At 35.8% G+C, this 26,703-nt stretch overlaps 1 protein-coding gene across 5 annotated transcripts in view; it reads left to right on the top strand.

Annotated features, from left to right (window-relative positions):
* The window catches only part of PARG (poly(ADP-ribose) glycohydrolase), a 137,938-nt gene that overhangs the window by 26,305 nt on the left and 84,930 nt on the right, over window positions 1-26,703 (top strand). For all 5 annotated transcript variants that reach the window (XM_025466378.3, XM_025466375.3, XM_025466374.3 and 2 more), the window contains 2 exons: window positions 21,657-21,749; window positions 26,096-26,253. In XM_025466378.3, coding sequence (XP_025322163.3) covers window positions 21,657-21,749; window positions 26,096-26,253 — 251 coding nt within the window. The remainder of the gene's footprint in view (window positions 1-21,656; window positions 21,750-26,095; window positions 26,254-26,703) is intronic.

The raw sequence follows: 26,703 nt of genomic DNA, 5'->3' as shown, positions 1-26,703 counted from the left end.
AATAAATTATTTATTATATCTCAGAGATTGTGCATCTTTTACTTTTGCTGTAGTTATTGAAATATATGTGTTTTTTCCTATCAGCTGGTATCCTATGACTTGTCAGAGAAAGGCTGGATGCCTTTTTCCCCATAAATGTGGATGTGTAAAATTACATCCATCGGTAATGAACTTGCATTTTTGCTTATGTGCTACTTAATTTTAAAAGATAAATGGGGGTCTTACTGAGTTTTGAAGGATGTAAACTAAATGGAGCAAATTATGCCTAATTGTCTTTTCCTTCACAGTTCTTCATAAGTAATTAAAAAATGTAAAGATAAGTACACCAGAATTTATTGCCTCAAAAATTGAAGGATATACTGTTATACTTGAGTTTAATGAAAATAATATTTTGAACTCGTGTGAGCACTACCTTAAAATTTAATTATTAGGAACTTTAAAAATTATAATGATTGATATAACAGTAGAAAAACAAATATAAGCTTGTATTTGAATAGATTATAGCATAGAAAAAGTTCATCTTACATATATCATGTATACATAAGAAAAATTGTTAGCGGGAAAAAATTGTTAAGTTTTGATTCATATGTTTATTATGTGACAAAAAGTTAAAGTATGTTAAAATTATTAGGCAAAAATCATAGCATAAATCAGTTCTCATTAAATAGCCTAAAATATAACAGCATGTTTGTGTATCACTTGAACATCAATACATTTGTGTATAAGGGGTATCTTGTGGACTCCTGGCTTTCTGGAGCAGGACATACTCTTAAGGGCAACTTATCTAATAGTAACTATGTCACATGTGTTTAGTATGTTTTTCTCTGTTAAAAATTTTAGAACAAAAATATTACAGGATTTTTTTCTTCTTTATCTCTACACATTCCCTCCTCCCCCCCCCCCCCCATTGCCCACCTCCCATCTCTATAAACATTTCATGGAACATTAGTGTTTTCTAGAAGAGTTTGGGAAATGGTGATATAAGGCAACAAGTTGTTGTAATCAGCATTTCAAATCAGAGCAAATGTCCTTAACTAATAACCAGTAAGATTGCGACCACAGTGCAGCCCCAGTGGCGCAGTGGTTTGGCGCGCCGCCTGCAGCCTGGGGTGTGATCCTGGAGACCCGGCATCGAGTCCCACCTCGGGTTCCCTGCATGGAGCCTGCTTCTCCCTCTGCCTATGTCTCTGCCTCTCTCTCTGTGTGTCTATGAATAAATAAATAAAATCTTTAAAAAAAAAAAAAAAGATTGCGACCACAATAGCCTTTTTTTTTTTTTAATAATGCAGAAATAAGTTTCTGAATGTATACAAACACATTACTCATTAGGTTCTGATTCTAAATGTGATTCTTCATAGCTAATCTGTTTTCTGGATCTTTCTTCAAAGCTTAAAAGATTTAAAGTGTCCTTGTTATATTTGTCACAAAGAGCCTGTAGCAAATTCCTAATCAAATGAAAGCAACCTTGAATGCTTCATAAGACTACAGCCAATGTCTTTATCTCTCTAGCTTTCAAACCTCTGATTTTGGAGTTCGGTGGAAATTTAGCCTTTTTGGACTTAGAGACTCAAAGTCTCTAGAAACAATAAAGTCTGCATTACTTTACAGCTTTTGACTAAATTTAATTCATGAGAACTGTAGGAGCCAAAAGAGAGCTAGCTAATCATAGTCACTAAAATATTAAATTTTAGACTCATATGAAATATGTGGGCTTTCCCTCCTAGTTTGGTTAAGATACACTTTTGGATTAGAGCATATCTTGAGAGTATCAGATTCATGATTTATTTTAAATAGCTCATATTCCATAGGGCTAATTGCTCCAGTTGGAACTAGGCATCTTGCTTTATAAACTTACTAATCCGTCTTAATTGAGCCTTCCATGGAGTGGGTCATTGATGAAGTTAGTGATGTTATTTTGTGTTTGTGAAACACTGTATGTGTTGTATTTATGTATGTAGAGGACAAGGAGGATGGAAAATATAGATAGCCAAAAGCGAAAATCCATTCAGTAGAATTCTTTATTCCAATAATGAAATAAAGCTAATACATTAGTGTCCTGTAATTCCAACCTTAATCATTTGGTTCAAATAGCTATGGAAACCGTTACTTTTAAATGTTGCTGTGGCATTGATTTTCTTATACAGAAATTTACTCTGTTAGAGGGGTGATAATAATTTCGTGTTTTAATCTTTTGTGATTAAATTTCTATCAACTAGTTTGAAGTGTTTTTTATTTTGCTTTGTTTTTATTCAATTGGTTGAAATTGAATTTGTAATTTATTTGTAATTCCTGCTAAATTAATTTACATTTACTCTTCTTATGCTCCTACTATATTTCTTTTAGGTAACCTGCTCACGCTTTTATTTACATGTAAGATCTCATATTTAACAACCAGAAGGATTTTTGTGGTATATAGTATCTGAGATAAAAATAAGAGGAAATAAAATAGAATGTAAATCTGTTTTTCAAATTTATGTACTGTTTTCAATGTGTAGTCTTTATCATCAATGCAATAAACTAGGTAATGAGGGCTAAATAGGTCCCATTGTCGGGGCACCTGGGTGACTCAGTGGTTGAGTATCTGCCGTTGGCTCAGGTCATGATCAGGATCCTAGGATTGAGTTCCGCATCAGGCTCCTTGCAGGGAGCCGGTTTCTCCCTCTGCCTATGTCTCTGCCTCTCTCTGTGTCTCTCATGAATAAATAAATAAAAATCTTTAAAATTGCTAGATAGATAGATAGATCCATTGTCCTCTTGATGCAGGGAGTATTTCATTAGTGCCAGTGTTGCATCGTAGCTGCATCTAATGAGAACTGAGCTAATAATAATCTTCTCCATATTTTACTGTTGGTACGAGTTGTGAAAAGTACATACCCATAACTTATTGCTATGGCAATGACAGGTAATGATTAACTGCATGAAGCAGTCAGGGTCTAAGCTGTCTGAGCAATTATTCTTTATAATGTTAAAGAAGCTTTTAGTAAGCTTAGTGGCATAGTACCTTGTTGCCTCAGATGCTCTTTGATTACTTTAAAAGCACTATAAAAAGTCATGTTCTGCAACAAGAACTATTTCTAGTATAGTGAAATATGGAATATTTTCAAATGAAGTCCCAAGTAATGATATTGGTCTAATCCACCTCAGCCCTGGGAAGCCCAGCTAAGAGATAAACAAGGTGGTTCAGTCCATTCAGGCTGCTAGGAACAGAATACAATAGATTGGGTGGCTTATAAGCAACAGAAATGTATTTCTCATAGTTCTGCAGGCTATCAAGTCCAAGATCAAGGGGTGGCAGGTTTGGTGTTTGGTGAGACTGTGTTTGCTGATTCATAGATGGCTGACTTTTTGCTATGTCCTCACAAAGCAGAAAGAACTTTTTTAAGGCACTAATCCCATTCATGGCATCTTCACCTTCATGACCTGAATAACCTTCCTAAGTTTCCACATCCAAATACCATCACATAAGAAAAAGTTTTAACACATACAAATTTAGGGAGGACATAGGCATTCAGTCTGTAGCACAAAGGCATCTTCCTTTGGGAATGGGTTGTTAAAAGTACTTACCTCACAGCTCACTGTTGACATAGTTGACATATAGTTGACATCTGTCTTCTTCCTTTATAATCCTTTCCTTCTGGCCGATAGCTTAGACAGCTTAAGTTGCAGATGTTTCAGTTTCAGTTCACTTGCAAACTCTTACCCATTCCAGGCTTAGCCCTGTCTCCTCTTAAACTTAACCTCTTCTCCAAGGTCCCCCAGGTACTTGATCTCCTCAGTGTTTGCTGTAACACCCTATTTGGTTATCTGTGGTAGTGACAGTGGTGGTCCTTGTAATTGGGACTATGTACTAAGTAAGGTGTAAGTGGTATGTTCTATCTTATTTAATTATCACCCTATTAGGTAAACACCATTAACATTTCCATTTTACAAATAATTGAAAACCAAGAATTAGGAGTTTAAGTAACTTGCTCAAGTGATAAAGACAGGATTTCAACCCAGATGCCTCTCACTCCAGTTTTAGCTCTTAACTACTATAGTGGGTTGCAATAGTTATCATTTAAGAGTGATTCTGCTTCCCAGGGGACATTTGGCAATTTTTCGTTCTCACAATTGAGAGGGAGGTACTAGTGGTCTCTGGTAGGTAGAGGCTCTAGACATCCTACAGTGAATAGGATGACCCTCCTCATAACAGAATTATCTACCCCAAAAGGTCGGTATTGCCAAGATCAAGAAACCCTACTCTACTGCAGTGGTTCAAGGTATAGTCCCTGATTCAGCCAGCAGACAGCATCACCTGGAAGTTGTTAAAAATGTAAATTCTCCTGCCCCATCCTAGACCTACTGAATTAGAAACTGCTGGGGTGAGGCCCAGTGGTCTGTGTTTTTACAAGCCCTCAGTTAATTCTGATGTATCTGAAAGTTTGAGAATGACTGCTCTACTCTAACATTTATTTAAACATCTTGAATAGTAGCTGGCCCTCAACTTTTTATCTTAGCTGAAGGAGCTTTTCTGAGTGGTAGTTTTTCCTCCTCTGAAGTTAAGGAATGGGTTTTCTCCCCAGCACCCAGTGCTCATCCTTACTACATTGTTGAATTGTTTAACCCTGTCCTAGATCTGTGAAAACCCAGGATGATACTTGTAGACCTGGGCTGAAGTGGGTCTCATTTTTAACCTGTGCATTGTGGTGCATGCCATTGTAGTCAGCCTTGACTTAAAGTACGTAGAGAGGAACCAAGTCAAACATACCACCCAGACATAAGGTTAGCTAGAAATGATTAGGGAAAGGGGCAGAATCATCATACAAACCAGTTGAATAAAGCTAGGGAGGCTCAGTAAGTTCAAAGATTTGAAGTTAGGTAAAAAGAAGAGAAACTAAGAAAAATTCTCCAGAAAAAAGATGCCTATAGTGGCCTCTGGCCTTAGATCTGGCATCAGTTAAATACACTGACTTCATGGGGGCACATACAATGTTTTAACAACCTTTGTTCCTTTGAATCCTTTGCCATCTGGTTATGTCCACTCTTCCTTTGTTATCTGTCCATCTTTGACACCTCTTTTTCTCTCAGCACTGTTACTGACATCAACTTGAGCAACTTTGGTGTTGATAGTCACATTGATGATACTAGTTATCAACTAGTACTAGTCTGATTCAAGTCTGTATGTGAGACCCGCTCTTGTGTCAACCTGTATGACCATGTATGATCACGGTTTGGATCTGGTTATCCCCAGGGCCAGTGCCTTCTCTGAGTAGAACTTCTCTCTTACCATAGCCTCCTGGATTTCTATTCATGAATTCCTACTGTACTCCGTTTAAGTCTGCTGCTCTTGTCTCTTTTCTTCTAGGCCACTGTTTTCCCAGATTGTGTTGCTCACATTCTTTATGAATAAAAGGTTGACTGGTCAACTTGTTATGCTGCATAGTATATCCTCCTACTGGGAATAGTTCTGAGGAGTCTTACAGGAAAGAAACTGCTTAGTTTTTGGTTAATTAAACATTTTCCCCAAACTTACTTATAAACAAGATCTTTTTCTGTTTCCCTTAGGATTTCCCTTATAGCTGGTATTCCATAGAACACACCTTGCAAAACAGTTGCAGTCAGTTGGCTCTCTCCTGCCTTTCTCTTCCTGCCCAGCCTGGTACCTGTAGTCTATTTTTTCATCTGATTCTCCTTCATCTTTAGTATCTGCTAGTTTCCAACTCTGATAGCATCTGGCTACCTGTTTGCTTTGCTCTTAACTGAAAAAAGAAAAAAAAAAAAAAAGGAAGGGAGGGAAAGAGGAAGGAAAGCAGGAGATAAATCATAAATTTTTTTGATAGGCCTTACTGAGAGTGCCTGTTATTGGATCTTACCTTGGCCTTTGGTTCTTTTTGCCATCTTGTATATATTTCCGCATTACTCTTTGGTTCTGTACCTTCACAGTGTTTTCTAATCTTCACGTGTACTCTGTTTGTCTATTCCTACTTCACACCTCAGAGGGATTTAAGATCATCTAAAAGGTAAATTTTTTTCAGTTCCTTTATTTTAGGTTTTCAATATTCTTTATTCATCTCTTTCTTGTTATCTCAAAGCTAGTTTTATTCTGTTCCTTAAATTCCAAAATAGAATTGTACTTTAGGATACAGATGTTACTCTATCTTTTCTGGTCTCACCCTTCTCCCAAAGGCCTGATTAATACTTGTTCATCCTTTAGTGTCCAGCCTAGCTGTCACTTCTGTTACGGACTTTTTCCTTGTTCATCTCCCTCAGCCATGATTTGATTTGTTCTTTGTTATGTCCCTATCACTTAGCCTAGTGCCAAGAGCTTTCAGTACCACTTAATGCGGAGTACACTTGAATCTTCAGCTCTTTTTCTCTGTCAGTGTCTTATATTGAGATACCATAATTTACTTCCTAAACACTTCTTGAGCCTCGCCTCTATTTCTACTAGACTTGTCTAATACGTACCGTCTTAATGGCCCAGACAGTATATTATTGCCAGTCGTCCAGCTGACACTCGTGTTCAGTGTTGCTCCCTTCGAATCCATCCGTCACGGTGCTCACACACATTGAGCTCTCTGAAGCATATATCTTCAAACCTTATGTGGCACCTCATCTATTCTCAGCTCTCTTGAGTGATATTTATAGTATTCCATGGCCTTGCCTCTGCCACTTCTCCAGCATCATTTCTGGCCACTTTCCTGCTCCAAACCTGATACTCTGATGACTGTTGGTTATGATTCTCTGACACGCTGTTAACTTACTCTTAATCCACCTGTCCAGACTCAGCAATCTTTATCTCCTTCAGGAACTCTTTCCTGTCTTCACAGTATCTACTAAAAACTCCTCTCTGTGCTCACAGTGGTACCTCCATGTACTTGTCATATAATACATGATCTGTCTATAAAATGTCTACATTGTTCAGATGCCAAACTTCTTCAGGGCATCTTAGTGTTTTCTAGCTTATGACTGGCACTCAAAAAATGTTTCTTGAACTAACTTCAAAGATACTCAAGGAAAGTAGATCAACACACAAATGTAAGGTCTTAAGCCACAATTTCTTAACAGAATAGGAATTATTGTGTAAAATGATACTTGACCATTTGAGATTGGCAGTTGGTGTTAGAAAAGGTGAGGCCAGCACACACAACCCTTATAGTTATTTATATGACGTTTTTACCCCAAAAGGTAGTGAATTTCTAGAGGATAGAGACTTTGCATTGTCTGTCTTCTTATTCCTTGCAGTGCTCAATATGATGTCCCAGACAAACTGAGTGCTCATTAGGTGTTTGAACTAAATAGCAAGATACTACTAAAGTTAAGCATAAAGTAGAGATGGGGTCTCCTGGGCTGTTCTCTTTCTTGGATTCCTGAGCTCAGCTAATCTGCAGTTCAGGGACCCATTTACCTTTTTATTTTCTACATGTAAGAGAAGAATGAATGCCCCCTCAGGTGATAACTGTGCCTGAACTCCTAATCCATTTTATTTGGTGTGGCTAAATGCTATAGCAGTTGTTACTATCTTCTGCTTTTCCTTTGAGATAACAAGAAAGGGATGAATAAAGAATATTAACAACCTAAAATAATACGCTATAAAGTAAAAATTATTTCAAAAGGAATATCTGACCATTTCCAAATTCATCTGTATTGTAAAATGAATTGCAGTTACCAAAAGTAGTTCAGTGCAGTTGAATTAAATTAGCTGCACTAAAAATTCCCAAAAAGATACAGATTTAGTCATATATATTTATACCATCCAGTTCTACATGTCTGGAAACTTTTGAATCTCCCTTAGATTGCTCTGGTGACTTTCTCTGCAGTGGAGTAGCAATAGCAAGTAGGACTTGATCTGTGTTGTCCAAACCATAGCCAAAGCCATATATGGCTATTTAAAGTAAAATAAAATATGAAATTCAGTTGCTCAATCACACTGGCCACATTTCAAATGCTTAGTCAATATGTGTGCCTGGTGGTTAGAAGGTTTTCTTCTCTACTGAACAAGGTCATCTCTCAGGTTCCTTCTGCGATGGACATGTTGGCTGGTCTTGCTACCTGGAAGCTGCTGCTGGTCAGATCTTTTCACAGGGAACTTCAGAGATATCTCAACATTCTTTGATCACATTTTGAATTTTTTCTACATTGGATATTGCCTGAAATAACTGAGTTTTTGAGTAAGTAGAACTTGGTCAATTTTTTAAAAAGATATTTTCCTTGTAATAGTACTTGTTTTCTACTAATGCATTTTTTTTTCTCCAAAGAATCTGCCACCAGGGGGTGCCCTCAAACCTTTGGGAAAATTATGTGTATTTCAGTCTTGTTAATTTGAGTGAAGTTTGATCTAAGAATATTGATTTTTAATTCATGCTGTATAATTTAAGAAATAAGAATTAAGCCCTATAATATGTATGTATGCACATTACTTGGTTTATATGGCAAATTATTTTTCTAATGGTGTGTGAGAAGCTATCAAACTAACTTAAAAGTTACTTTAAAAGTAAAAATAAGTAATTTAAAAGTATTTCTTATAGTTTAAAAATATTCTCATTGAATTTGAACATATAAACTATAGTAAAAGATTGAAGTTACCAACATTTCTTGAATGAATTAAGTTCATCTTGCCTCTAGCACTAGAAAACTTACATTATCATTAGCTCCCTCTCTGAAATCTTGTCATGTTCAGTTTGATTGCCTGGCTATAAAAGATGGATAATAGTGTGACTATAAAGTACTGAGAATATCTGTTGGCTGTATGTAATAGCGTTGTGGTTTGGTGGTGTTTGCTAACATGATTGATGGATATGGCCATGTAGTCATACGGTAATAGCAGTGAGAGATGAGAAAGACCTATCAGAGCATCTTGTGCTAGTGGGATTGTTCCCTAAAGGATAATTATTTACCATAACAATATTGAGAAGTAAATTCTTCTTTGGAGACAGAAGATAATGAGGATGCGTTATTATGCTTTGTCCTAAGGTAAGAATACTCTGTGTGTTTTATTATTAGCATGAAAAAAGATTGTCATTATCAGTAAATACTGTTTAGAGAAGAGCTTCCTTCACATTTCCTAAACCTACACAATTCTATTCATGTTTAATATAATGAAATTCATGTAGGAGATAGTATGACTGTTGTTGATTAGAGGCACAGTTTGTTTTAAGAACTGGATGAAGATACTCTTCTTAAATTGGTTGTGTTCCCAGATTAGTTGTTAATTATTTCAATTTAGGAGTACATGATAGTGAAATATCCATACCCATCTACAAAAACCTGTGAATTTTAAGGTAATTGTGATTGGTTTTCTGAATGAAGAGAGAAACTAGTACAGGGTTGTGTCATGAGCAACAAAACAGTGATTGGGACTGGCTAGAAATGGAATTGTGAGGAGCCCCCAGGAGAGCCCTTTTTCACCTCCCTCCTGCTTTCTCTGGCTTATGTGAGCTTGACTAGGGGTTAGAGATTCAGAATAAAAAGAGATTTCCTTGCTTAGCACTCTCCTTTTTTTTTCTTCTGTTTGTGACAATCAATGATGGGGAAGAAGAGAAAGTGTCTATAGTAGTCTGATTTACCCTATATTAGACAACTATCAATATAATGACAGGTACAGATTATTTCCAGTGTAAGTTGAAAGATAAATATTTTGAAGCCTCTTGTATTTTCCTTAAATCATTTCAAATGCTTATAATGAGCTGTGATTTTTATCAGTCCTTCTCAGATTTAGTCATAGCATTTTGAAAATTCATAAGGAACTCTTAATAGCTGTTTGAAGAGGAAAACCAAACCAAAGAAAAGATGATAGAGAGGCAGGATGCTCAGCACAGCCATTTTCCCTGTGCCACCAACACTAACCACTGTTAGCACCCAGCCTTTCATTTCACGTTGTCATCCTCTACAACATTCATTTTGTACCTCTTTTGATGCCTTAAGATAAGTATTTAGACAGTCTTAATTAGATGCACAAAATAGTTCACTAATTTCTGAAATATGCTTTCTTAAATATGAAAATGTTAAGCTAGCTATTTCCTGAAAACCAATTGGCTTTATTAAAATTTGGGAACATTTTTATTGAGGCTGTAATTGTCATGGATGATACACATGAGAGATCACCCTGTGGTTGGCCTGTCAGACTTGCATGAGCCTTCAGAAATTAAGGGGGAGTGAGTGAGTTTGTTTTCTTGTAAGCTGTCACATTCTTCTCTCCAAAGTGTCAGCCTGAGTCACGCACAAATAAGTGTTAGAAACATTTACCTTCTCCAGTTGATTTTTTTACTCTTACATAATTTAGTGCTATAATTGGTTTTTTTTCCCTCTCTAACGTTTAATTTTGTAGTTTGAAAACATGCTTGAGAATAGGTGGATCTGAAAGATCTTGGTAATTCTGACTTATGTCTTTTTAATTTTTTAAAGATTTATTTATTTATTTTGAGAGAGAGAGAAAGAGAGAAAATACGTGCATAGGGAACAGGGGAGGGATAGGGAGAGAGTCCTAAGCAGATTCCACACTAAGCGCAGAGCCTGACATGGGCTCGATATCAGAATCCAGAGATCACAGCCTAAGCTGAAACCGAGAGTTGGCTGGTTGCTTAACTGACTGTGCCATTTATGTGTCCCTCTTTTTAATTTTTAAAATATGAACCTCTCAGACTTGGGATTTCTAGAGGTAATTCCATTAAGTTTTAGGTATAGAAAGCTCACTCCACAGGCAGCCTGGGTGGCTCAGCGGTTTAGCGCCCCCTTTGGCCCAGGATGTGATCCTGGAGATCTGGGGTCGAGTCCCACGTCGGGCTCACTGCATGGAGCCTGCTTCTCCCTCTGCCTGTGTCTCTGCCTCTCTCTCTCTCTCTCTCTCTCTCTCTCATGAGTGAATAAATAAATAAAATATTTAAAAATAAAAAAGAAAGCTCACTCCATTTGCATTTAATTTACTTTTCCTTAAAAAGGAAAAAAAAGAACGAAGGAAAGAAACCCTAGTATTTGGCCTAAGCAATGGAGATTCTCATAGGCAGTAGAGAGGAGAGGAGGTGGAGGATGTCCTTGTAAAATTACCTGTGATGGGGATCCCTGGGTGGCGCAGCGGTTTGGCGCCTGCCTTTGGCCCAGGGCGCGATCTTGGAGATCCGGGATCGAATCCCACGTCGGGCTCTCAGTGCATGGAGCCTGCTTCTCCCTCTGCCTATGTCTCTGCCTCTCTCTCTCTCTCTCTCTCTCTCTCTGTGACTATCATAAATAAATAAAAATTAAAAAAAAATTACCTGTGATAGAAAATGTCAGTTAATTGAACAGATATTTTTATTGAGAATGTTACGTATGAATATCACTGTTCTAGGCATAAATCCTGTCTTAAAGGAACTTCTAGTAAGCACTAGTCGGCATATCCATAAATAATTACAATATAAAGCAGGAAATCTTTAATTTTTTTTAAATTATTTATTTATTTATTTACTTTATTTATTTATGATAGTCACAGAGAGAGAAAGAGAGAGAGGCAGAGACATAGGCAGAGGGAGAAGCAGGCTCCATGCACCGGGAGCCCGATGTGGGATTCGATCCTGGGTCTCCAGGATCGCGCCCTGGGCCAAAGGCAGGCGCCAAACCGCTGCACCACCCAGGGATCCCTAAAGCAGGAAATCTTAAGTGTCTTGTGAAAAAAATGTAGAGATAAATTGCAAAAGGGACAGTTACCTTCTAGCTGACAAATCAATTTGGGTAGACTTTGAAGCAACACGTTGTTTGAGCAAGACCTCAAAAAGTTACATGAGTTTTAAAGTTGAGTAGGAAAGATAGGTGTAGCACAAATTCTATCTGTGGCAGCACAGGTAGGTGCTAAAGAAGAGTGGATTGCTGAGTTGCCTAGTATATAAAATGAACAGAAGGTGGTGTGTATGTGTGCTAAAGAAGACTAGACAAGCATCTAAGGCCAGATAGTTATTTGTTCAAACAGTTGTACTCTATCATAAAGGCAATGAAAAGCCATTGAAAGCTTTCAAGTGGAGCAGGGAAATACTGGGATGTACTTGTGCGGAAACTGAAGGTGGGCTAGCAGTAGGGCAGCAGTTGGATTACTGTAGCACTCTTGGGGAAATTGGATAAGGGGCTGAGTCAGGGTAGCTTTGTAGCAGTGATTAAGAGGAGGTAATGAATATGTAAGTTCCTGCTGGATCAATCAGTAGGACTTGGCAGTTAATTGATGTGGGGGTGAAGAAAGGGGGAGGCTCCAGAAAGGTGGTGAATTATTGGCCCATTAGATTATTTTTATTATTGTTATTACTTTGCATTTGTATATGGGGCTTTAGAATTCATAAAACACAGTTACATCTGAGCCTTCATAACTCTGTAAGTTAAACAGAGTTAGAATTATCCTTATTATGGATAAGGAAATAAAGAATTCAGGAATTTTTTGTTAATACGGAAAGTAAATGCAGATCTATGCCTCTGACTGTAGTCTTCCAGTTTCTTGGCCAGTGCGTTCTCTAAAACCTGACAAGAAAAACGCTGGCATCAAGTCCTAATTTATTACACTAAGTGTGAATGTGGGAAATTGCTTTATCCTTTGAGCTGTGGTTTCTTTGGATGTCTTTATGCTTTTTATTTTTTAGGGATACTCTCAAGATAAATTGTAATGTTTTCATTTTCTCTAACTCTTTATTCAGCAAATAATACTGAGTACAAAATACTATGCTTGATACTAGAATACAAGATACAAGAGATGTAATCCCTGCTGTTGAAATGTTTCACAGATTAGAGGAGAGGAAGCAAACATGTAAATAAGTACTTATAATAAGCTGTAATAAGTGCTGTACTACAGGTGTGTGCGTATGCTATAGAGTCACAGAGGGAGGGAGCAATTAAGAATGTCAGGGAAATGTGAACCAAGTCTTGTCCCATAGTCATTTAACTGTAGTAAAATGTTAAACAAGGCAGAGGGTAAAATATGTACCATTATAATAGTAACTACTATTTGTTGAAAGCTTCTAAAAGCCAACAAACTCCAAGGATTGCTAGTAGATACCAAAACTAGGAAGAGACATGGAGGGATTCTTCCCTAGAACCTTCAGAGGGAGGATAACCCTGCCCAGGACCTTGGTTTCAGACTTTTAGCCTTCACAACTGTGTGAGAATAAATTTTTGTTGTTTTAAGCCACATGGTTTGTGATACTTCATTATAGCAGCCTAAGGAAAATAATATGGTGTAGTAGTGGCATAAGAATCAAATTGTGATGAGCACTGAGTAATAAACAGAATTGTTGAATCATTATATTATACATCTGAAACTAATATAACATTGTATGTTAATATACTTCAATAAAAACAAAATGAAACAAAGATTCAAGTTGATTATTGGTAAATCAAGAAAACCCAGAAATAGATCCATGATTATACAATCGTTTGATTTTCAGCAAAAGCAGTCTAATGCAGAAAAGAAACATCCTTTTAACAAATAGTGCTTGAAGAACTGGATGTACATACGGGGGGGAAATGAACTTCAGCTCTTTCTACACAGCATACATAGAAAATAAATTCTAAATACAAAAGCTAAAACATAAAGCTTCTAGAAGAAAGCATCTTTGTCACTTAGGCAAAAATTTCGTAGGACACAGAAAGCATTAGCCATAAAAGAAAAAAAAATTAATGAATACTCGTCATCTAAGGACATTAAGAAAATGAGTAGACAAACTAAACATAGGGAGAAAATGTTTGCAAAAAGTTTCTCCAACAAAGGACTTGTATTTAAAATATATAAATAACTACAATTCAAAATTAAATAGTCTTCTTAAAAATTGAGCAAAAGATTTATAAGACATCACAAAGAAAGGCATACAAATGACCGATTAGCACATTAAAAAGTGCTCAATATCATTTGTCATTGGGGAAATGCCAATTAAAATTGGAATGAGGAAAAAAAAATTGGAATGAGGGAAGCTGGGGTGGCTCACTGGTTAAGCATCTGCCTTTGGCTCAGGGTCCTGGGATCGAGTTCCACATAGGGCTCTCTGCAGGGAACCTGCTTCTCCCTCTGCCTATGTCTCTGCCTCTCTCTGTGTGCCTCTCATTAATGAATAAATAAAATCTTTCAAAAAAAATAAAATAAAATTGGAATGAGATATTAGTACACAAACACTGGAAAGGCTGAGGCTAATATGACCAAGTGTAGGTAGAGATATGGAGCAAGTGAAACTTGCATACTTTGTTTTTGGGAGTGTACAATGGTACTACTATATTGGGGAGGGGTCTGGGAGTTCTTTAGAAAACTAAACGTTAAAAAAAAAGAAAACTAAACATTTCTGTACCCTATTATCCATTAATTCATTAATTCTGTTTTTATTTTTTTAGAGAAGGGAGGGACTGGGAAAGGCCATAGGGAGAGAGAAAATCTTCAGTAGGCTTATTGCCCAGCAAAGTGGACTCAATCCCACACAACCCTGAGACAATAATTCTGTTCCTTTCTACACCCACAAAAAATGAAAGTGTACAAAAAACTCCTGTATTTATAGAAGAATGTTATAGTATCTTTAATCTAATAGCCAAAACCTATAACAACCTAGTTGTCTATCAACAGGAGAATGAATAAACAAATGGTGATGTATTCATACAATGGAATAAAATAATAAAAAGAAACAAAGTCACTAATTAAACATAGATATGTCTCAAAAACATTGTGTTGAGATAAAAAGCACCTTACCTTAAAAAAAAAAAAAAGCACCTTACATAAAGCAGTGCAGGTCCTTTGTTTCCAATGCATAAAATTTTACAAGAAGCAGAACTAATCTGTAATAGAACAAATTTAGAACAATGGTAGTCCCTCAGGTGTGGGGGCAGGAGTTTCCTGGGAAAGGGGCATGAGAGACTTAAGGTTTTCATAATGTCTTATATCTTGAGAAGGATCTAGGTTATACAGGTATATACATTTGTTACAAATTTGTTAAGTGATAATATGCCACTTAAGTATACCACTTAAGATTAATTTATTTCATTGAATTTAAACTTGACCTTAAATGAAAAAATATATAAATATTAAATATTAAACTATATTAATTGATATACAGGCTGAAGTCATGAGTGTATATTCATGTCCTCAATTATTCCAAAATGCATTGGAAAATGGATTGATGGACAGGTAGATATGTGACAAAAGTAAATATAGAAATGCAATTTAATTACAAAAATTATTGAGTATATGGGTATAAGTCGCAGAAAAATACAGTATACCATTTAGTTAAAAAATTAACATAACAAAGTTGAGTTATTTTAATTTCAGAATCATAGGATTATGAGTTTTTTCATCTTCGGTTTTTGGGGTGTGATATACTTTTTTTGGAAAAATTATTTAATAAAATTTAATAGTCTAGACCTTGTATATAAAGTTTATTTTGAAAATTTTCATGAAAAGAGATTATTAGTAACTTCAAAGTTTTTTACAGGGATCTAATGAGGCACAGACTAATAGATATAAAATGGAATGATTAGATGTTTATCATATTCATTGATTTGTGATTGGTCACTTTTTTTTCTAAAGATCTTATTTATTTATTCATGAGAGATACAGAGAGAGAGGCGGAGACACACAGAGAGAGAGAGAAGCAGGCTCCATGCAGGAAACCTGACTTGGGACTCGATCCTGGGTCTCCAGGATTATGCCCTGGGCCGAAGGCAGGTGCCAAACCGCTGAACCACCCAGGCGTCCCATGACTGGTCACTTTTTAAAAGTTGTTTGCTATGAACTGTTTGAAGAAGTAGATCTATGGAAACTTACTCTTTTAATAAAATAATGGTAGTTTTCTGATTTTATCAGCTACAGATTTCATTTATTCTCTCAAAGTTCAGTAATTATTTAATACTTTCTGTGTGACAGACACTGTACTTAGTCATGTATGAATATGTCTATAGTATTAGAGCACAGTTCACAGATTTAGTTTTAATTGGTCAAGTATTCTAAGAAAGAAGAAATAAGTAAACATCTCTTCATTTGCATGCTTCTAGAGATTTAAATCATTCATAATGTTTTGACATTTGGCAAATCAGTTACTCTTTTTTCGCAGTTTGTCCATGTTTCTATCTGCTAAAGGAAGAAAGAAAGCCTTTCTTCAGTCACAGTGGTGAGGTTGTAGTATGACCCATGATTATCCATCAGGGTTAGGGCTGACCTATTGAGGGAGGTCACAAAAAGAGCATACGGCTTTCAGCTGTGAGACTCATGAGGTCAGCGATCATCTCTGTTATTGTTTACAGTTCTGTCTTCATCCTGGCAAGAGACTGGTACATAATAAATACTCAAAATATTAAAAAAATACTCAAAATATTTGTTTATTGACCAGTTAAATTAACAGATTTATAGTTTAAAGAGAAGAGCAAAACAGTATTATAATTTTGAAACTCAAATAATAATAATAATAATAATTTTGAAACTCACCGTGTCAATTCTAAATGAGACATACACATGATGGATTTGTGGGACTAGAATAAAAATACAATAAACACAGAAGCACCTGCTACATATAATTATCTATGCAGACTGTCCAACAGAAAGCAGGGCTTTGCTTGTGGAAAATTTAATGAAGCTCTCCTTTTTACCATCGTATGTTTATTTTCCTTATAATCATCATTGCCATTATTATAAATAAACAGAATATATGATATATTATAAATAAACCTCTACTATTGTTTGAGGCTCTTGCTCTGTAGTAAAGAAATGGTTTATATTTTGCAAACCTTTCATTACTTATATCTTGGCTTATGTTGTATAGGTTAATAATAATTTATAAAAGGTAACACTCGCATAAAAATACTAATAATATGTGAGCAGGCTTAAGATCATGGTAGCTTTTTAAATTATGCATTCTATCTCAAACTGTAGTTGGGTTGGTTATGTTCTCAAATGGCTTTTTTTTTATGTTCTCATTTGTGTTTCCAAAGCAGCATTTAGACATAGCTCTGAAGTGTTGACAGTTTGAAGAAGTCCAGTGCAGTAATGTTTTATCAGATAAATAAATGATATTTTAAAGCTTGTGACAGTCAACAAAGCATGGCAGCAACTACTTGTATGTCAATTTTAAAAGACAAGGACAGGTACCCAAAGGAGAAGAAGCTGTCAGCCCATTTAGACACATAAGGTTAAATGTCTTTAGGTTAAAAATGTTTGGGTAGACATTTTTCCCGTCCCTCCTGTTAAATGCAGCCAAAAACCTTGGACACTATATAAACATAAGAAAAATCTGAAAGGTGGAGAAAAGACTGTCCAGCTAGGGTTTGTGGGGCCCTAGAAAAGATACAATAAAGTCCTAGAAGGAAGCTCAAAGTCTCATGGTCCCCACGCCACTCCCCCAAGGGGCACAAGGTGCCTCCCCCACTCTTCACAGATAGAGGACTTGAGTTTCTACTCTAAATTGGCAGTAATGATGCGGCTCTTGCCTTCCCCTGTTACAGAAGTCCTGCTAAAACAAGATTTGGGGCACCTGTGTGGCTCAGTCGTTTGGGTGTCTGCCTTCAGCTCAGGTCATAATCTCGGGGCCCTGGAATCGAATCCTGCATTGGGCTCCCTGCTCATTGGGAAGCCTGCTTCTCCCTCTCTCTCTGCCCATCCCCCCTGCTCGCTCTCTCTAGCTCTCAAATAAATAAATAAAATCTTTAAAACAAGATTTTAAAAAAAGATTTTATTTATTTATTCATGAGAGACACAGGCTGAGTGAGAAGCAGCTCCCTGCAAGGAGCCCGATGCGGGACTCAATCCTAGATCCTGGGATCACGCCCTGGGCCAAAAGGCAGACGCTCAACTGCTGAGCCACCCAGGTGTCCCTAAAACAAGATTTAAATAAGATCCAGAATCTCATAACATAATACCCAAGATATCCCCAATAAAAAAATGACTTCTCAACAAGAATCAGGAAATTCTGAGTTGAAATGAGAAGACAACCAGTGCATCCCAACCCTAAAACAGATGTTAGAATTATGTGGCAAGAAATATAAAGCAGCCATCACAAAAGGCTTCAATGAGCAATTACAAACCGGCTTAAAGCAATGAAAAAAATAGTTCCAGCAAAGAAATAGTAGCCATAAAGAAAAACCAAATAGAAAGTTTAGAACTGAAAAATACAAAAACTGAAATTTTTAAAGATATGCAATGGATGAGCTCAGTGAAGAAATGGGATGACAGAAAAAAGAAATGGTAAACTTCAAAAAAAGAACAAAAGAATTACTCATTTTGAACAACACAAAGGAAACAGACTGGCAAAAAAAAAAAAAAAACAGAAGGACCTTTGGCGCTATAACAAAAGATCTAACATCATTTTAATACTAGAGGGAAATGGGAAAGAAGTCAGGGCTGAAAAATATAGAAGAAATAGTAGCTGAAATATAGAAATAATAGCTGAAATTTTCCCAAATTTTACAAAAGACATAAACCTGTAGCTTGAAGAAGCCAAGTGAACCCCAAACAGAATATACCCCAAAAATCCATGCCAAGGCATAGAGTCAAACTTTTTAGAAGGCAAAGAAAACATTTTGAAAGTATTAGGAGAGAAGTGATGCATTGCCTATAGGAGAAAAACAATTCGAATGATAGTGAATTTCTCATCAGGAAGCATAGAGACCAAAGGAAATGATACAGTATTTTCAAAAGACTAAAGGGAAAGAACTATCAACCCAGAATTCTATATTCAATGAAAATATTCCTCAGAAATAAAGGGGAAACCATGATTCCCAGGTGAAGGAAAAGGAAGAGACTGTCATTATTACACCTATCCTAAAAAATGTCTAAAAGAATTTCTTGAAACAGAAAGGAAATGATAAGAGATGGAACATCATGAAGAAAGAACAACAGAAAGAGGAAATGTAAATAAAATAGATTGTGTTCTAAATTGTGTTTGACATTTTCTCTTTAACTGCTTTTCAATAATTATAACACTGTGGTTCTCAATATATGTAGGGAAATATTGAAGACAATTAGATTATAAATGAGATAGGGTAAAGGGTCTTGAACAAAGGTAAAATTTCTCTCGCTGTTGACACCAGTAAACTGGTAACTTACCTATAATGTAATGCCTAGAGCAGGCAATAAAATCTATTCAGAGATGTACTCAAAAACATTTTAGATTAATAAAATTAGAATTCTAAAATATGTTTAAATAACCCACAAGGAAGGAAAAAGATAACTGATTAAAGAAATGGAAAATAAAAAATGAAATGAATATTCACTAACATATTCATGATTAAGTGTAAATGGTCTAAATCTGCTAGTTGAAAGAGACTTACAAAGTGAATAAAAAAGTGATGCTTGTTTATAAGAAATCATTTCAGATATAATGATATAAGCAGGTTGAAAGTAAAAGGCAGATTTATTTGTGGTGGCCAAAAACTGGAATCAAACAAAATGTCCCTCAGTAAGGTAATGGTTAAACAAACTAGGGCAGCCCTGGTGGCTCAGTAGTTTAGTGCCGCCTTCGGCCCACGGCATGATCCTGGAGACTGGGTCGGGCTCCCTGCCTGGAGCCTGCTTCTCCCTCTGCCTGTGTCTCTGTCTTTGTCTCTGTCTCATGAATAAATAAATAAAATCTTAAAAAAAAAAAAAAACCCAAACTATAGTATATTCATACCATGGACGACTACTCAGCAATAACAAGGGATAACTATTGGTACTTGTATCAACTTGAGTTGATCTTAAACGTATTAAAACTGGATGAAAAAGTCAATTGTAAAATATACTATTTGATTCCATTTATGTAACATGACAAAATTACAGAGATGGAAAACATACATGGTTGCTAGAGCTTAGGAACGCTTGGAGGAAGGAGAGTGTAACTAAATCGATAGCAGGAGAGAGATTATAGTGAAATAGTTTTGTATCTTAATTTTGGTGTTAGTTACACAAATGTATATGTAATAAAAATAGCATAGAACGATACACAGTATACCAGTTTTAACTTCCTATACTTTTTTTTTTTTTTAATGTGTTAACTTCCCATTATAGAGGATTAGAATTTAGCTATTGTTCACTTACCCCTTCACCACTAACATAAACCTTATTTCTTGGGATCCCTGGGTGGCACAGCGGTTTGGCGCCTGCCTTTGGCCCAGGGCGTGATCCTGGAGACCCGGGATCGAATCCCATGTCGGGCTCCCGGTGCATGGAGCCTGCTTCTCCCTCTGCCTGTGTCTCTGCCTCTCTCTCTCTCTCTCTCTATCATAAATAAATTTTTTTAAAAAATTAAAAAAAAATTTAAAAAACCTTATTTCTACTTCCCATTTTCCCACCATAGTTATCAAATTTGTTTCAGTTAAGATCAATATTCTGTTTTTTAAAGAAGAATAGTAAAAACACTATACATATCTAAGATATTGCTTTTCCACTCTTGCCAACTTTTTTGTTTTCCCCAGAATTAATAATTGTCTTGTGTTGTTCACTTACATAGTTTTCTATATATCTGTGATTGAATCCCAAACTCCCTGAGTTGCAAATACCTTTCTGTTCATTCTCAATGTTAGTTTTCCCACTGTTCCAGTTTAAAGAGAGAGGTAAACGTAGGTTGGATTTTAGAGCATTGGTATAAAGACAGTTCTTAGTGTTAGAAATTCCCTGTAAATCGTTACTTTTTCTATTTACACACATACTTTGTGCAGTTGCAGAGAGACAAGTGAATATTCCTTTATTCTAGTTTATAACGAAGAAAGTCTGTTGGTTTGTGAAGCATCTGCATCCCCATTAATCCCATGAGAAGTGGGGAGAGCAATGTAGTAGAGTTGGGAACACTTGGGTTCTAGTTTTAATTTAGTTGCTAATTGACTTTCTCAAGCTAGGATAATCAGGTAACCTCCTTGGCCTCAGTTTTCTTTTCTTTGTAATAATGACAGAATCAGACTGGATTATAAGTGAGAGCTCCTTTAGTTCAAGTGTAATTTTAAGTTGATAAATGTCTTTATTTAACCCTGACTTAACAAATTAATTTCCAAATGGTTAATTGGTTAATTCCAAATGAGTTAATTTCCAAATCAATAGTGTTTTCATTTTCAGAACTTTTAAAAACATACCCTTATTTTTTAGAGAGAAATTAGATCAAAAGACCTAAAGTAAATTTTAAAGCCTGCAGAGATAGGAAATTATAAAAGACAAAAATGGGCTATGAATGTTGCCTTTGTTGTGCTTCAAATTATGATGTGGGAATTGTAGTTTTAACTTCCCTAGGGTGCCTAGAAAAGAAAAATTCTAAGGTCATCAGAAACCTTGTTGTTTACTACCCATAGGTTAGATTTGAAAAATACACTGTGCTGTGAAATAATTAGTATGGCTTTTATGGCAATTTCTTTACGTTTTAGACTGTTGAAGCTGGATGGATTCTTGAAGGTTTCTGAGAGAGTCCCTAGTTGTCTAGCAGTAACCAAGGGCAGAATGTGCTGTTTTTTATTTGCAGATGTTTTATTTAATTATGAAGTGTGATATGAGAGATATTTGGTATTTTGAATACTTAATTAGTTTTCACAGAGTATTCAGGTAAGTCAGGTAAGTTTGAAAATGAATTTTTAAGTTCACTTGAGTTCACCTTAAGTACATGTATTGGTGTACTTTTATATGTATTTGTTGAGACTGATAATGTCTCACATATTATGGGATTTTATGAAGAGCAGGTATATAATTTCATTACAAACATTTATTCATTGGTTATTATTCACTAATATATTTTACTGGTTTTCAGGTACTTGAAGAAGCAGAAGCTCAACATTTGTATCAGTCCATTTTGCCTGATATGGTGAAAATTGCACTGTGTCTGCCAAATATTTGCACCCAGGTTAGTCGAAATAACTTCTTCCTCAGTAGCTTTCTTGAGATTCACAAATTGAATTTCTTTTAAACTCTAATGGCCAGGGTCAAAGAGAAAGAAGAGAGAAATGAGAAACAGTTTTGTTTTTTTTTTTATAAGGATTTTGCTATACTGAAGAAAAGGTTAGAGGCTAGAGGGAATACTGCAAAAGAACATTAAAAATGCAGCATTCAATTTCTGAGCTTCAGTTTACACTGTTGAAGTTTGCTTACTGAGACTTCCTATTCTGTTTTTGTTTAAACAATCTCTAACTTAAAAAAGTTATTATTCCAAAACACACTAATGGAGTTAGAATATTTTATCTTCAAAATGGCCTACTACCTCACTCTCCTTTCCCCACACAGTGATGTTGTTATATAACAAATGAGCTCATAGTGCTTTTTTAGCTTTTAAAAATGAAGGAAAGAATCCAATATTATTTCTTTTTGGAGGGAGTATATTAATTAATTGCTACATAAGAAATTACCTCAAAATTTCATGGCTTAAAGCAGCAAACATTTATTATCTCACAGTCTCTGTCAGGAATTTAGGAGCAGCTTTGCTGAGTGGTTCTGGCCCAGGATCTCTCTTCTGGTTGTAGTCAGGGTGTTGGTCAGGGCTGTAGTCATCTCAAGGTTTCACTGAGACTGGAGGAGCTGCCTCTAAGTTGATTTACTCACATGGCTTTTGGCAGAAGCCCTCAATTTCTTGTGATAGCCCTCTCCATAGGTTGATTGAGTTGTCCTCACAATGTGGTCGCTAACTTCCTGGGAACAAGCCACCTAAGGGAGACAACAAGAAATTGGCAGTGCTTTTTTTGACCTTGTTTTTTAAGACATCTACCATCATTTCTGCTATCTTTCTGTTGATTACAAATTAGTCACTAAATCTAACCTGCACTCAAGGAGATGGTAATTAGACTCTCTTAAAAGGAGGAGATACCTGGGCGCCTGGGTGGCACAGTTGGTTGAGCACCTGACTCTTGGTTTCAGCTCAGGTTGTGATCTCAGGGTTGTGAGATCAAGCCCTGCATCTGCTCCTCACTCAGTGCAGAGTCTGCTTGAGATTCTCCCTCACTCTTCCTCTGCCCTTCCTGCTTGTGTGCATGCTTACTCTCTTTCTCTCTCTCTCTCTCTCTAAAATAAAATCAATAAAAATAAATCTCTAAAAAGGAGGAAATATCAGAATTCGTGGACATATTTTCAAATTACCATAAAACGCTATTGGTTTGTTCTTTTTAGTTTTCTTCCTATGTTTCTGAAAACAGTGGCTTGAATTTGCCTGTCTTTTGTTTCTAGAGCCAACCCCCTTGCTGCATGGATGCTAGCCAAGATTCTGTTGATGCTTTTGCCTCACAGAGGCCCTAGGGACATTTTAGGTGAAACAGTGTACAAACGTGTGAGATGTTTTCACACACTGTAGTGTGTGACACTGCAGTTTGTCTTTGGGGTATCCCCCAAACCACAAGCATAATCATTGAGACAATCTAAAAACATGACCAAATACCTGAGGGCCATTCTATCTTCAGTTGAGAACCACTCTATGTTTTTGATGTGCCATAGTTGTTAGCTTTTTACTGTGGTATTTCTAATTTTATGTAACTTTAATTTCACATCACTAATGCATTGTGTGCAAAATAAGCTTTTCTGTTGGGCACAGAAAATATATATTAATATTCTTCTTGTTGTCTTTTTTGAAGTTTTTTTGCTTGCTTCTGTGTCATGTTCACTCTTTTTTTCTTTCCTTGCTTTTTTCCTTACCTAGTAAAATATCTCACTACATCTTAGGTTCTGCTTAACTTTTACATCCCCCTGCGAAACCTTCCCTACCTCTCCTGGCCAAAGTTAATCCCTCCTGTAGCACTCAAGTCACACTTAGAACATTATTTTGTAATTTATCTTTATATATCTACCCCTACTATAGTATATTCTTTTTGAAGGGAAATCATCTTTGTGTCCCCAAGTTTCATGTGCTTAGTTAAATGTTTTTTTTTTTTTTTAATTTTTTTTTTATTTATGTATGGTAGTCACAGAGAGAGAGAGAGAGAGGCAGAGACATAGGCAGAGGGAGAAGCAGGCTCCATGCACCGGGAGCCCGACGTGGGATTCGATCCCGGGTCTCCAGGATCGCGCCCTGGGCCAAGGCAGGTGCTAAACCGCTGCGCCACCCAGGGTTCCCCGTTAAATGGTTTTTTAATTCAATGTGTAGTTCATAATTGAACTTATACTTGGTAAGTATATAGCCTTTAGACATGAATCACTTAATCATCTTCTCTTCCCCTTGCACTTAGGCAAGAGCATTTCTGTATTTTATGTAATGAGATATATATTCAAAAACATCTAAATTTATAAGCTATAACAAAGCACTTGGTAGAACAAAATCAGACTTGTGGCTCCTCTATATTTGGCCTGGCTAAAAACAAAAAAATTCTGTTCTTCCATTAATGGGGAGAACATTTTAAGTCTGTTTTTTATACTCTACTGAAAAGTAAATCTCTGCTGTGAAAGTTAATATTTCACTTTGATATCAAGATATTTTTGGCAAATTAAATTGTATATGTGGTTACTTCACAATTTATTACATTAACATTCTCTAGTCCAAATCCAAAAGGTAAATTTAGATTTATAAAAAGGAACTTCAAGGAAGGAAACGAATTTTGGACATGAGCTTCTTGAAAGATCTTGGTTCATGTTAAACCAGTCCCTTATTTTATCTAGCTGAACACTTGATAAGATTTACATCTTCTCGTTTTCCCCAAGTATGAGCTTTCAGACATTTCTCCTCCAAGAAAACAAATCAATTATTCTATTTAAATCGTACTATTAAAATAAAAATAAAATCCTACTATTTGGTTATTTGGGTGTTAAGAAATGTTTGTGTTTATCTTTCATTAAGCCTAAAATGCCACCATTAATTTTTAAAGTTATTTTTATGAATAACTTAATAAATGGTAGTTAAAAGCTCATTTTTAACTAAAACTAAGTACCAGTTTGCCATTGTCACCTTTTCTAAACTTCTTGCTGGGTTGTAAATAAATGTATAGGATGGGAAAATGGAAATCGATATGAGCTCCCTGTTCCGTCTTTCTTAGGAATGGTAATTGCTAAGGCCTAAAAGGACAGCATTTGGATACTGTAGTGATTCTTTCCATTTTCTCTGTTTGTCTTTGTATTTTCCCAAGAGAAACAGTTAAACTGCAAATTTAACCTTTTTTTTCCTAGCACACTCTTATTCTAGCACTGATGTACATTTTCTGATACTTAGAAAAAAGTTAATTGTTACATCATTGCAGTTTTGATTTGCCTTGCCTACCTCTCCTAGGTTTCATTTTTGATGTTGATTCCTGAGATATGATCAGGACAGTTGGTTTGAAATGAATGCAGATATCCAGGATTCCTAGTTCTGGGTCTTATTGAAAGGCAGAAGGAAAAGCATCTTAAATATTATGTTGGAACATTTTAAAACTTTACAACTGATATTATAAACTGGCAGTTGGTCTTTGGCTTTACCACCATGTCTTTAAAAACATGTAGTTTTAACATTTAAAATAGAATAAAACCCACTGAACATAAGGTCCCGTGGATTATCCTGAAAAGAAAAGCACAGTGGATTTGGATTTGGTACAACTAGAAGACATTTCCATCATAAAAAATCTGAAGAAAAAAAAAAAATAAATAAATAAATAAAAAATCTGAAGAAAAAATGTCCTATATCTTCTTGGCTTAAAGTGATGATGTAGGGAAATGCCTGTCTTCTTACAGTTTATACATATGTCTGTCTATACATGTCCTATTAATTGCTGTAATAAAATTAGATTTAGGTCTCAAAGAAATTGTCAAAGTGAAGGTTGGTTCAGAATTAGAAGGAAAAGATTTATTTATTGAATTTCCTTAGGTCATTTTATTTAGGACTAATAGAAAAATTGCTCTATCCAGCAATCTTAAATATAAGTGAGAATAAAATTTAGCATATGTAGTAATGGCTAAACTCAGTGATGCATTTTTCTCTTTTATTGTTTAGTTTTTCATTACACGGATAATGTGTTTTTATTTCTTACTTGCTAAAGCAATCTTGTTTTCCCCTAATAAGTAATGTTTATGTTCTCTTTACTATCATTATTATTGATTAGAAATCTGCAGTTTGTCAAACAAGTACACTTTTCCAATCATCCTTGATGAACTGCCCTTGACTTCAGTACTGCTGATTTAAGGATTCAAGAGTGGCCTGAAATTATTCCTGCCTTAATTTAGCAAATGCAATTTGGTGCCTCTGCTTTTGAAATTGCTAAACTAATTATTGCCCTTCTTGTCTGTATATTTTGTTTCCTCTCTCAGCCAATACCACTCCTGAAACAGAAGATGAATCATTCCATCACAATGTCACAGGAACAGATTGCCAGTCTTTTAGCTAATGCTTTCTTCTGCACATTTCCACGGCGAAATGCTAAGATGAAATCTGAGTATTCTAGCTACCCAGATATTAACTTCAATCGGTATGTTTTCAGAGAACACCTCTTTAAAAGTGAAATAGAGAAGGGTGGAAGGAACTAATATTTGTCCAGTGATTTGCCATAGGCCAAACATTTTATGTCCAGTTATCTAATTTAACCTTTACAATGCAGTAAGTTAAGTGGTTTTTTTGCTATTTTGCAGGCAAGATAAAGTTCAATGAAAATTTTTGTTATGGTACAGTTTCTCTCCATTATCAACACTAAGAAGGAGTGGGGAAACAATGAAAAATAATGTCATCTGTATAAAATAATTTATTTAAAATCCCAACAAGAGATACCATATTCTCTTTGTATAAATACTAGTTGTGAGGAACATGTTGTTAACCTAATTTTGAGTCAGTATGTTAAGCTAAGTTTAAGAGAATAGTATTAGTCATTTAGTTCAAATATACAGGGAGCAATTCCAGTATTCTCTACAGTTTAAGTTCCTTC

This window comes from Canis lupus, chromosome 28, assembly GCF_003254725.2.
Source record: "Canis lupus dingo isolate Sandy chromosome 28, ASM325472v2, whole genome shotgun sequence".
In the NCBI taxonomy this organism is placed as follows: Eukaryota; Metazoa; Chordata; class Mammalia; order Carnivora; family Canidae; genus Canis; species Canis lupus.
The sequence above is the reverse complement of the archived record's forward strand: the minus strand, read 5'-3'. Positions and strand labels throughout refer to the sequence as shown.